Here is a 13,023-nt window from a genome sequence, read left to right as displayed (position 1 = left end):
TACATACAGTACATACTTGCTATAATAAAAGCCTATGCCACTGGTTTTTGTGTTTACTTTTTATTGGTGTGTACTCTAATTATAAAAAAAAGTTTTCTGTTAAACAGTATGCTGTGTTCTGCCAGCAGCAGCCTCATAAATTTCTTGTTGAACACATTTTGGTTGTATCATTTTTTTCTTTAAATTTTTTCTCTCTAATTTTTTTAAAGTGCAAAATTAAGTCAGATTTTCCTAAACCATTGTTCCTTTTATGTCATTCCTCTGTTTAAGCATGGTTATTTATTGCCCTTAGGCAGAAATGAAAATTACTTTGCCTGGTTTTCATAACCTTTCTCCCATTCTACCTGTCTCCACTGTTTTTTTTTTTTTGTTTGTTTGTTTGTTTTTCCATACCACCAAGCAATTCTCCAACACCAACTGAGTGTCCTATATCTCAACTCACTCTGTTCACTCTCTACTTTTTCTCTTGTACTTGATTTAATCTCGTGTTTTGTACAGGAACCTGCTGTACAGGCTTGTAAAGTGGAAGCAACAGGTTACACCACACAGTCTAGGTATGTAATAGGCCATACCATCTAGATTTGTGTAAGTGCGTGCACTCTATGATGCTCACATAACAAAACTGCCTAACTTGTACTTTTCAGAGCTTTTCCCCATCACTAAACAGCACACGACAGCGACAGCACATGGTGGAAACAGAGTGACTTCCCAGACCAGGTCATAAAAGACATTATGGCTTCCACTTTGCTCTCTTTGGAGGAAGCCAATTGCCATGTTATGAGGACACCTAACTCAGTGAGGAACCCAAACCTCTTGCTATCAGCCTGTAAACAAGCCATCTTTCAGGGTGTCCTCCAGCCACAGTGAAACCTTCACATGACTTCAGCCCTGGCCCACATGTTCATTATAATTTTGCGACATCCTAAGCCACCCACATTCCTGATTTACAGAAACTCAATTAATCAAAGTTTATTGTTTTAGGCTGCTAAAATTTTGGGTAATTTCATAGAGTAATAAATAACTAATACAGTGTTATAGAGAAAAGTTATGCTTGAGAGTTGGGGGTAAGAACTATCTATACTAATAATAGCCGAGGTGGTTGTCACACCCTCATGCTGTGATGCTCTCATGCCGTCACAATCCCATAATCCATCACCAGAAGATTGAGTATCCAGCGGGCGCACGCAGGTGGGCTGGGACTGGAGGCTGCGTGTGCACCACAGAGGTGGGACACAACAAGGTTTGGGGGTCCTGCGGCCCCATACAGCATGGAGGTGGGACCCCCAGCCCCCACCTACCTCTTTGGGGCAATCCACCAAGGAGCCCCAAATGGGTGGGCAGGGACTACCACTTTGGGGTGATCTATCACAGGGCTCCTGCACTGTGAGAGGGCATAGGCCAGGCTGGGGGACCTCCCCCCTCCCCCAAGTGCACGAATTTCATGCACTGGGCCTCCAGTATTTGATAAAAGGGTATGGATAGACCTCTCTTGTAAAGGTATTTGGGCAGAAACCTTGAAGGAAGTATCTAGTAAAAGAATGTTCCAAGCAGAACTTAAAGGATTTCTAAGACTTAGTACCAACAAAAGATGTTGGCTTAGTCTAGTTAGAAGAACAGCACAGTTTCAGTATGACTGAAGAGAAGTGAGCTGAGTGGGAAAGGCGGTGTGGCAGGAGGTCAGAGGTAGGGGGTCAGGGTGGTGGCAGATCATATAGGGCTTCCTAGAACAAAAAGTAGCTTAGTCTGTTCAAGCTGCTATAACAAATGCCATAGGCTGGGTGCCTTGTAAACAACTAATTTATTTCTCACAGTTCTGGAAGCTGGAAGTCCATGATCAGTGTGGCAGCATGGTCTGGTAAGGGACCTCTAACTTGTCACAGATTCTTACTGTATCCTCTCCTGGATATCTTTGAAGAAACACTAACCCTATCATGAGGGCAGAGCCTACTCACCTACTGAACCCACCCCTCTCCCCTCCATTCCCCCACATCACCAGCTTGGAATTAGGTTTTCTTTTGACATATGAATTTGGGGATGGGGTGGGGCACAAAAGTTCAGAGATCATAGTAGAAAGATGCTTGAATTTTATTCTGAATCAAGGGAAGCCCCTGGAGGGTTCTGAGTAACACGGCAACGTTGCCTTGATCTAGATTTTTAAAAACATCGCTTATCTTCTTTGGTGGTAAGAGCCACTTGCATTCTGAAGATGCAAGGTTCAGTCCGTAACTGTGATGACTGGTTCAGTTAGGCTGTACAGAAGAGTCTCAGCACTCTCTTAAGTCTTTTAACATCCATGTTTCCTATAAACTGCGAGGCTTCATCTGAGGCCACACATGAAGTGCGGCTAGTCCGAATGGAGATGTGCTGTTCATTGTACAATACACTCGAGTTCCAAATTTAGTACCGACACTCGAATGCAAAATTTCATTCAATCTTTTGGATGATAATATTGTGGATATACTACTGGGTTAAGTAAAACATATCAATCTTTACCTCTTTCTTTTTGCTTTTTAAAATCCCGACTACTACTCGATTTAAGATGGCCTGTGTGGCTTGGATTAGATTTCTGCTGGGCAGGGACTCGGCTGGCTCTTTGATCCTCGCTGGCATCTTTTCATTCAGGACTTCCCTTGAAGGTTCGCCCTACACACCGGGCTCAGGCCTGGACTCCCCGGTTTTCCCTGTGAATTCCCTCAGCCTCAGGTCTGAGTGTCCAGTGTCCCTCCCCGGACTCCAGCCGAGCCGGCGAGAGCTCGGGTGGGCGGACACCTTGCTTTCGTGGCACCGACTCACCGATTCCCCTGGCGGCAGGGGCGGCCCACGAGATCCTCGGAAAAGCCCGGATCCTCGGAAAAGCTGCCCAGGGCGCCCCACTCCCCCTTCCGTCCAGCGATCGCAGAACCACGTCACCTCTCTCTCAAAACCAGGAGGGAAAGTAAATAAAGGAAGGCTTAGGTCTAAGAGGCTTACGATCACCCCCCACCTCGCCTCGCCGGATTCAATCAAAACACACCTCTGCGCCTACAAGCAACAAAAGGCTGAACCAATCAACGCCAGGCTGATCCAATCAACACCAGGCTAATCCAATCAACGCCCGCCTCAGGCGACTGGGCGTGGCCCGGTTAGCCAATGGCATCTCTCGCCTTTCTGGCTTCTCATTGGAAGGGGGCCCGGGCGATAGGCGGGACTTCCGGTCCATCCCGGAAAAACTTCCTTTCTGTGACATCTTTCCTCTCAGATACAGTCCGGGAAGTCGGTGCTGCCTCCACCTTTTCGCGGTCCGTAAGGCGAGTTAGGGTGCGAGCGCGTCGTGGGGTCGGGCGGGCCGCTCGCTCGGTTTCTGCCTCTGTCGCCTCTTATTTCCCGCCTGGGGATGGCGACCTACACCTGCATCACCTGCCGGGTGGCGTTCGGCGACCCCGAGCTGCAGCGGGCCCACTACAAGACGGACTGGCACCGCTACAACCTGAAGCGGAAGGTGGCCGACATGGCCCCCGTCACCGCCGAGGGCTTCCAGGAGCGCGTGCGGGCGCAGCGGGCCGTGGCGGAGCAGGAGGGCCGGGGCACGGCCACCTACTGCGCCGTCTGCAGCAAGAAGTTCGCCTGCCTGAACGCCTACGAGAACCACCTCAAGTCCCGGCGGCACGTGGAGCTGGAGAGAAAGGCGGTGAGTCGCCGGGTGGAGATGATGAACGAGAAGAACCTGGAGAAAGGGCTGGGCGTGGACGGCGTGGACAAGGATGCCATGAACGCGGCCATCCAGCAGGTCATCAAGGCCCAGCCGTCTCCCAAGAAGGCCCCTCCCGCGCCCAGGAAGGAGCCCGGGGGGCCCGGGGCGGCGGCCGAAGGAGGACGGGAGGCGGACGACCGCGACCCGGCCGAGAAGCCTCCCCGGTTACAGTGGTTTGAACGGCAGGCGAAGAAGCTGGCCAAGCAGCAGGGCGAGGAAGAGAGTGAGGAGGGCGAGCTGGACGGAGACGGTGAGGGCCCTGTGTGTCTCTGTGTGTGTGTGTGTGTGTGTGTGTGTTGGGAAGATTTGCTTCTGGTGCCATGGAGAGAGGCGGTTTCCAAATTGGTTAGGCGGAGGGGGCGTGGGGACGTCTTTAAAGGAAAGTGATGGGAGCGGTTTCGATGCTTCCTGAAGTCGCTTGTCTGTCCAGGGAGCCCCGCGGGCAGCAGTCTGTTTGGTTCACTGTTGTAGATTCAAGGCCTGAAACCTTCCCTGGGGGAAAAATATGTCCTTAATAAACACCTGCTGAACGGATTGGTGGCTTCTCTGTTGTGAATGAGGAGGCTTTTGCATAGAAGGACAACATTTTCTTGGGTTTCTAGTTACGGTGGATCTGCACTTGATGTAGTTGATTGTCACAATAAAACGAGAAGTCCAAAACCAGCTAGCTAACCGGAAATGAGCTGGAGCCAGCAACCTGGCTGAGTTATTTATTTCTTCTTTCCCTCGTCACACATCCTGTTAACGCTGATTGCATGTGTACTTAATAAAAGTAGGGAAGACGCAATGACTCCTTCAAGGAGCTTACTGAGGTTGGAAGAGAAAGGTTAAGGTATCTCTTAGCCTTACAGATTGGCCTGTGGTAGAGGAATGTTTAAAACTGAGATCTTGAAAGAGGAGTGGTCCTGGGAGGTAAGTCAGCACTACCCCCTCATGCTTGTATATTTGTGTGGTTTCTTACGTTGTGGTCACCACTTGTCTTAAACTAACCTTGTTTTTCAAATCTCTGGCCTGAAGATTGGGAAGATATGGATTCTGACGAAGAAATGGAATGTGAAGACGCTGACTCGATGGACGAGTTGGAGGAGCAGGATGCGAAGGAGGAGGCGGCCGGGGGAGGCGCCCCTCCTGGTGCCATCTCTATAAAGGACTGCTTATTTTGTTCCCACCATTCAAGCTCCCTTATGAAGAATGTGGCTCATATGACTAAAGTCCATAGCTTCTTCATTCCTGATATAGAATATCTTTCGGATCTCAAGGGACTGATTCAGTATTTGGGTAAGTACAGTAGCTTTCCTTTTAACGAGGAAATAGCACACAATTGGGGGGCAGGTCTTAAGGAAACATCAGTTTTATGTTTTTGATCAATCTTTGATTTAATTGCTAATGCATGTTTATTTTGTGAAAATCAGAAATTTGGTGCATGTTTGTTTTTTGTTTTTTTGAGTTGTGCAGATACATGGTGAGATTGCATCTGGCCACATAGCTTTTTTTCATATTTCCCCCCCTCACATTATTTTGTCAGGAGAGAAAGTTGGTGTTGGGAAGATTTGCTTATGGTGCAATGAGAAAGGGAAGTCCTTTTACTCCACGGAAGCTGTGCAAGCACACATGAACGACAAGAGCCACTGTAAGCTCTTCACAGACGGTGATGCTGCTTTGGAATTTGCAGACTTCTATGACTTTAGGTAGGTCTGTGGTTTGTAATGTGAAGCAAAGTGAAGTCATTGTCTTAACATTGAAATGGTATTAGAAGTGCCAGTGCCTGGTATCTGACACCATAAAATATAGTCTTTATAACTCTTACAACATCTCTATATGGCACGTGATTCGCTCTTGTTTTGTAGGTAAGAAACTGAGTGTAACAAAGCTAAACACATACATATGATAAAGAGAAGTTCTCAGGCCCCAAACTGAAATTTGTTGGAGTTGAAAACTCGGGGGCTTTTTGGCGGTTTAATGATCAGGTGTTCAGCTTTGCCAGTTAGCCTTATGAACCAGAAGCACAGGAATTAGGTTTTGGTTTCCCAGAGAGTCCTTCAGGCACAAGCTGACTCCTCAGGGGGTTGAGGCGGTTGCTGAAATAGGCCAGTTGTGTGCATTTGATGGTGAGATGATCCCATAGGTGGCTCACCCTTTACCAGAAACTTGTATAATTGACATACTAGGCACTCTTGAACAGCTAATGCCTAGTGTCAAGATGCCGACAACCTAGCACTGGTGTGCTACACAAGCAGGTGTGTACAATTACCATGCCAGGTGTGCTTACTCCATATGATCAAGTATTCAGAAAAGCCCTAATCTTCTCAGTTGTCATTTTGCATCTTCCTCCGTATTTCTCTTATAGTAAAGGAGAGTTTTCGTTTTTGTCACTTTGGTATTTTTGTCATTTTTGTATAGTCGTATCCCATTGTAGGTTTAATTTACATTTCCCTGATGATGACCACTGTAATTGAGTTCCTTTTATATAATATATTAATTAGTTATTTAGATATTTCTTTGTGAAGCATTTGACCAAGTCTTTTGTCCGTTATTATTTTGGGTTATCTGTCTACTATTAATATTTTATGTGCATTTCTCCAATTACTTTCTATATATTTGTGAACATTTTTAGGTACATAGAGAGTCTTCTAGAACTGCACCAATATGGTAATTACTAAGTGCACTCATGTGGCTATTTAAGTTAATTAGAAATTAAATTAAAAAAAATTAGTTCTTCGGTTGTACAACTACACGTCATAGCTCAGTGCTTAATAGCACACTGATTTCGAACATACAATTTTTATATCCCAGAAGTCTATTGGACAGCTTTGTTCTAGAATTTAAAGAAAATTTTTTTTTCAATTACTGTTGACATACAATATTATATTAGTTTCAAGTGTGCAACATAGTGATTAGACATTTATATAACTTAGAATGTGATTACCCCAATAAGTCTAGTACCATCTGACACCATACATAGTTATAATATTAGTGGCCTGGTGCACATTGAAAGGAAATTAATTAGAAGAAAAATTTTAATATTGATATTCACCCAAATTTTAATATTGATATTACATATATAGAAGTGTCAACCAAGTTCAAGATCGACAATGACAGATCAAAACACACGTGTGTGATTGTCACCAACAAGAGCTTTATATGTATTGTGCATGCGTGAGTCAGCGTTTATTTTTAAATTGTGAGCGCACATCATAGGTACCAGCTGGTTGGATGGATGAACAGTCACCTAGTCTTTTATATTTGGAGATATGGCTAAGTTGATGACAGCTGCATTTCCAGCTCTACATTCTCTCCCTCTCTGGCTACCTTCCTAGGGAGAAACAAATAGGTAAAAAAAATTCAATTTTAGGCAATTTGCTCATTGTTTTTTTAGTACAATTTTAGGTTCATAGCAAAACTGAGCAGCAGGAAGAGAGATTTTCCATATACCTCCTGCCCCCACACGTGCATGGCCTCCCTGGTTATCAACACCTTCCACTTATTGTACTTTTGTTAAAATTGATGAACCTACACTGACTCATCATTATTCAAGTCCATAGTTTGCAATAGAGTTCACTCTGGTATTCTACACTGATCAGATGTATAATGACAGATATCCACCATTATATTATGATGCAGAGTAGTTTCATTGCCCTAAAAATCCTGTATGTTCCCTTCCTCCACCCTTAACCCTGGAAACCACTGATCTTTATGTACTCCATAGATTTGCTATTTCTATAACTTCATGTAGTTTGAATCATTCAGTAGCCTTTTCACACTGGCTTGTTTCACTTATTAATAGGCATTTAGTGTTCCTCCATGTCTTTTCTGCCTGACAGCTCATTTCTTTTTGGTCTTGAATAGTATTCCATTGTCTGTATGTACCACAGTTTATCCATTCACCTAACGAAGGACATTTTGGTTACTTCCAAGTTTTAGCAATTATGAATAAAGCTGCTAAAAATATCCATGTGTAGATTTTTGTGTTGACAGTAGTTTTTAGCTCTTTTGCAGATATACCAAGTAGCAAGATTTCTGGACCATATGGTAGAGAATTGCCGTATGTCAGTGAATTACCATATGCCAGTAGTTTTGTAAAAAGCTGCCAAACTGTCTTCCAAAGTGGCTATACCATACCATTTTCCATTCCCCCAGCAGTGAATGAGAATTTCTGTTGCTCCACAATCTCATCAACATTGGTGCTGTCAGCATTTGGAGTGTGGCCAAATTTAAGCATCTCATTGTTTGAATTTTCACTGCCCTGATAATATGACTTGGCACATCTTTTTACCACTTATTTGCCAGCTGTATATCCTCTTAGTGAGGTGTCTGTAGGATCTTTGGCCCATTTTTTAATTGGGTGTTTGTTTTCTTATTGAGTTTTAAAAGTTTTTTTTAAAAAATATTTTGGATAACAGTATTTTTTCAGATATATCTTCTGAAAATATTTTCTTTTGTCTGTGGCTTATATTTTAATTCTCTTTATATTTTCTTTTCACAGAATAGATGTTTTTAATTTTAATGTAGTCCAGTTTATCAATTTTTTTCCTTCATGGATCAGGCCTTTGTTGTGATACCTAAAAAAGGTTATCACAAAACCCCAAGTTATCTAGATTTTTCTTCTGTTATCTTCTAGGAGTTTTGTGCTTTCTAGTTAGCTATATGATCTGTTTTGAGTTCATAAGTCATTAGTGCACTTTTACTTCACAGAAAGTATTAAAAAGTTGTTTTCTGTCTATAGACCCTACAACTCTGTTGGGTAGCTTAGTGGATTTGCCACATTTGCAAATGCAATTTATGTAGTTAGTTAAATTTGAGATATTAATCTATTTATTAATACCTTTCACTGTTTCCAGGAGTAGCTACCCAGATCATAAGGGAAGGGAGGAGCCTGATGAGACCGAGGAGTTGCCCTCAGAAAAGACCTTGGATTATGACGATGAAACGATGGAGCTGATTCTACCATCTGGTATGAGTATTTGTCAAAAATAAGTAGCTTAGCCAGGCTGATTTGGCTAAGTGGATAGAATGTCAGCCTTCGGACTGAAGGATCCCCGGGTTGCAGGCTGATCCCCCTCTCCCCCTCAGTGTGGGGCATGCAGGAGGCAGCCGGTCCATGATTCTCTCTCATCATTGATGTTTCTATCTTTCTCTCCCTCTTCCTTCCTCTCTGAAATCAATAAAAATATATATATTTAAAAAGTAAAAATAAATAAATAACTTAATGCCAGAGAGACTATTGGAGCTGCATGTTCCCACCCATTTTTTCCATATTGATGGGAAAAGAACATAAAACCTAAAATGCATATTTGTGTTCTCAGGATTGTGGCACTCTCTGAAGGTTGTCAGTGAGCTCTGTGCTGATTTTTTGTTTAAATTGGATCACTGTTTTTGCTTACTTCTCTTCTGTCTGGTCAGAATGCTTTGTCAGGCATTTCTTTTCAAATATGTAGACTTCTATTGATCAACTCTTTGGGGCCCAATCTAAGTTTTTCTTGTTCATCTTGACCGTATTCTTACTTTTTGAAATGATTCCTGTTTCCTTATATTGATCAGACTTCCAAATGGTAGTCTGACATGCGTGTATCTGGTTGACAGCAACCAGTGTTACTATTTCTGTTGTAGGGAGAAGTTTAGAGTTTGAATTCTGTCTTGTACTGTGGGGAACAATATTCTTAATGCCAGTAATGTATTGTATTGATAGTTCCTGCAGATCAAGTAGCTGTGATGAAAAGTAACCAGTAGAGGGCACTGTGGCATAATTCTGAAAGCTGGTTTGGCTCCTCTGCTTGAGGTATTTGCTCTTCAGTTTCTGTGGATTAAGTTGCTATGAAAAACATATCAAGTGAGCTGCTGACTAATCAGATGAAACTGTTGGTGGGTCCACAAGAGATAACTAGATAATCTTAAGAAAATTACTGTTGGAGATACTTTCCCCCCCACAATCTAATGTCGCCGGTTGTTGGGTTACTTGTTAGGCAGGAGTGGACAGTTCTGTAAGTGGTTATTGCTGTGGTGATGGATGGATGGGTAGACAGATTGTGACTTCACCATAACTCAGACATAACCCATCTGTTATATATTGAGCAGTATGTTCTAAAAATAATATTCTTTGATGAGGCCTTCAAATTGAGCTGTTCTCAGCATGTTATACTTGGTGCTTAAGGTCAGGTGCTCACTGTCATTGACACAGGGCTGGGTGGTTCTAACCACTGCATGTTTTTATTCATTCTGCTAGCTTTTGGAAATGAAACCTTTTCAATGATGTTTTTAAAAGGCAAACTTCAATAAAAATGTATTTCCAAATGTTGATTAAGAATATAAGTATATTGACTTATTATATCCTATTGACATTTTGGGCCAGATAATTCAAGTGTCCTGAGGTAGAATCACCCCTTTCTGAGAACCACTGCTGTAGAGAATTTAAGCAAAGGAAGGTGGGTTGATTTCTGTTCTGGCCCAACTGTGGCTTGTAGGCCTAAACATTAAGATTATTCTCTGGGCTCAATCGTGTATGTGTGTGTGTGTGTGTGTGTGTGTGTGTGTGTGTATATATATATATATATATATATATATATATATATATATATATAAAAGTGAAAGTCCCCTATCTCCTAAGGTTGTGGTTGGCAAACTGCAGCTCGCAAGCCTCACGTGGCCTGTTGAGTGTGACTCTTCTACAAAATACCACGGCCTGGGCAAGTCTATTTTGAAGAAGTGGCATTAGAAGAAGTTTAAGTTTAAAAAATTTGGCTCTCAAAAGAAGTTTCAATCGTTGTACTGTTGATATTTGACTCTGTTGACTAATGAGTTTGCTGACCACTGTGACTTAAGGTCCTATTATCTGTATTAGTAGGTATTGCTATGTGAATTTCTAGGTAGAAATATTGTACATAAATATAAGATACTGAACGCTTCAGTTAAAAATTACCATTCTCTTAAAAAAAAATCTCACTGCTTTTTTGTTTTCTTTCATTTTTCAATATGCTGCTTCGTATTTTTCAACAACTAGAACTGTCTCTCTGGCACTCCCATTTTCCACCTTGATACCCTGTAGAGTCTGATTTGGAAAGCCCTTTCTTTGTAGCTGTGTCTTGGAAAACTATCCACCTCAGTGTTTAAATATTGCTCCTCTGAAAAACAGGTGCCAGAGTGGGCCATCGCTCCTTGATGAGATACTACAAACAGCGATTTGGCTTGTCAAGAGCTGTGACAGTTGCCAAGAACCAGAAGGCCGTGGGCCGGGTACTCCAGCAGTACAGAGCCCTGGGATGGACTGGCAGCACAGGTATGTCGGTGTGGACAGCCACAGACCAGCCCATGCACTCGTTTTACAGCAGGGCTGGGGAGAAGTTGCTTCCATATATGTCATCTTTGCGGATCCTTTCTAGGGGAAACTTAGCCTTTTGGCTCTTTGGCTTTCGTTACCGCTTCGTTTGTTTATGTAATAAACCCCAAGTTCTGTGACTTAAAAACTTCATATTCCTGTAACTTTCTAAAACTGCATCAACACCATTAACTTTTTCAGAAGATAATAATTACAAAAAAAAAAAAATTAGTAATCACCAAACGTTAAAAAAAAACCCCTGGAGATTACCCAGAAGAATTAAGTAGTATCTTTGTGGCAAAAGTGGAGTCCTATCTGATGTATAATACTTGCAGGGTCTTATATGATGAGCATGAGTAATTTAATTCACTTATACCTTTTTTTCATTTATGAAATGGTGGTGATAATAATGGGACCTACCTTGTAGAGTTGTGTGGGTTGATTATCATAATGCATGAGTGCTATAGTATATGAACATAATCAAGACTAGCCATCACTCCTTTATGTAACTTTCCCATTGAAAACAGTAATACTGAGTCAAGCAATAAAGCAGGCCACTGAAATTGTTGGTCTTTGATGCATCATCATTATGAAATTATTTAAGGGTATTATGATGTGTCTACTGTATGAGCTCTGTCCTTAGTTCTTCTGGGAAAACATCAATCCACTAGAGGACTGTGAGATGATAAGAGGAGAGCTCTTTTTTAATGGCCTGGGGAGCTATGTCCAACCAAAATCCAATTTCAAGGCCACTATGTTTATATACACTCGGTTTCCTTTACTGTGGCCACCTGTGAGCTTTTATCTTTAGGTCGGAACAGATGAAGTATGGGGAAAAGTAGCAGCAGGAAGGCTCTGTCATCAGTCGGCTTCCTCTGGTTCTCAGGCAAGGAGGACACCTGTGCAGGAGACTGTGACTCAGTCTGAGGCCCTAAAGTGCATCTACTTGGTGGCATTGTGTCCTGGGCCACTTAAATCTAGCAGACACTGATTTTATCTTATGCTTCTCAGTTATCTGACTCGATTTATAGTCTCTGCTTTTCTCTGTCCCCTTAGATCAATGGCACTTGGGCTTATGGGCTTATAGACCCTTTTCAGATTATAAAAACTAAAGTGGTTCATCCCACAGAGAAGGATATATATATATATATATATATATATATATATATATATATATATATATACTGATATGAAGTGTGTGTGTGTGTGTGTATGTATATGTATGTATATATATATATATATATATATATATATATATATATATATATATATATGAATTCTGGGGTACACATAAACCCCTGGCCCACTGCGTAGATATCCCAAGTTAGCAACTTTTCTTTAAATATAAGAACCCCAAACTAAGTTTGAGATTCTCTGCAAAGTTGGGTTTTCTCTGATCACAACAGACATTTGCTTCATTCTTATCTCCTTTCCGACAACAGGAGCAGCTCTTATGAACAAACGGGACATGCAATATGTCCAGAGGATGAAGTCAAAATGGCTGCTGAAGACGGGAATGAAGAATAATGCCACCAAGCAGATGCACTTTAGGGCCCAAGTGATGTTCTAAGGGTCTGCTGTGGATTGAGGCTTTGTCTCCTGCACAGGGGGCCTGCCTGAGAACCAGTAGAAGCTGATTGTATGACAGTCCTTTTGCTGCTACTTCTCCCTGTACTTTATCTGTTCTGACCTAACAATAAAAGGCTGAATCATATTGGCTCTTGAATATTATTTCCGGTCAGAGTTTAAAGGTTTATGTTTTCACAAAGTGTCTACTGGACTCAGGACTTGCACTACTGCTGGGAAATGTCTTTTTCTTAGCCTTGATCAGATTTATGGCTGTCAGAATATGGGAAACTCACTAGTGACTTGACTGTTCCATAGTATAACTTTCTGAAAAAAGGACTGAGCAGATTATGGCACTGAACCTAGTAAGAGGGCTTAGTTGAAAGAACACATTTGAATGTACGGCGGCTCATAACAT

The 13,023-nt window shown here is 42.3% G+C and overlaps 1 protein-coding gene across 1 annotated transcript; it reads left to right on the top strand.

Annotated features, from left to right (window-relative positions):
* The first annotated feature begins 3,191 nt into the window (after positions 1–3,191).
* ZNF622 (zinc finger protein 622) lies at positions 3,192–12,753 on the top strand. The gene is made up of 6 exons (XM_084881942.1): positions 3,192–3,980; positions 4,748–5,008; positions 5,256–5,418; positions 8,569–8,681; positions 10,857–11,000; positions 12,482–12,753. The coding sequence occupies exons 1-6, from the start codon at positions 3,374–3,376 to the stop codon at positions 12,607–12,609; spliced, it is 1,416 nt and encodes a 471-aa protein (XP_084738068.1). The 5' UTR covers positions 3,192–3,373; the 3' UTR covers positions 12,610–12,753.
* The last annotated feature ends 270 nt before the right edge of the window (positions 12,754–13,023 follow it).

Source organism: Pipistrellus hanaki (assembly GCF_964339955.1).
Source record: "Pipistrellus hanaki genome assembly, chromosome: 4".
Taxonomy (NCBI): Eukaryota; Metazoa; Chordata; class Mammalia; order Chiroptera; family Vespertilionidae; genus Pipistrellus; species Pipistrellus hanaki.
This window is presented reverse-complemented; position numbering and strand designations above follow the sequence as displayed.

Bases quoted from the DNA above. Each gene is read 5' to 3' on its own strand.
- ZNF622 (XM_084881942.1), top strand. From the start codon at position 3,374: ATGGCGACCTACACCTGCATCACCTGCCGGGTGGCGTTCGGCGACCCC. The intron at 5,009-5,255 runs GTAAGTACAGTA...TTATTTTGTCAG, and splicing joins GGGACTGATTCAGTATTTGG to GAGAGAAAGTTGGTGTTGGG. The intron at 5,419-8,568 runs GTAGGTCTGTGG...CACTGTTTCCAG, and splicing joins GCAGACTTCTATGACTTTAG to GAGTAGCTACCCAGATCATA.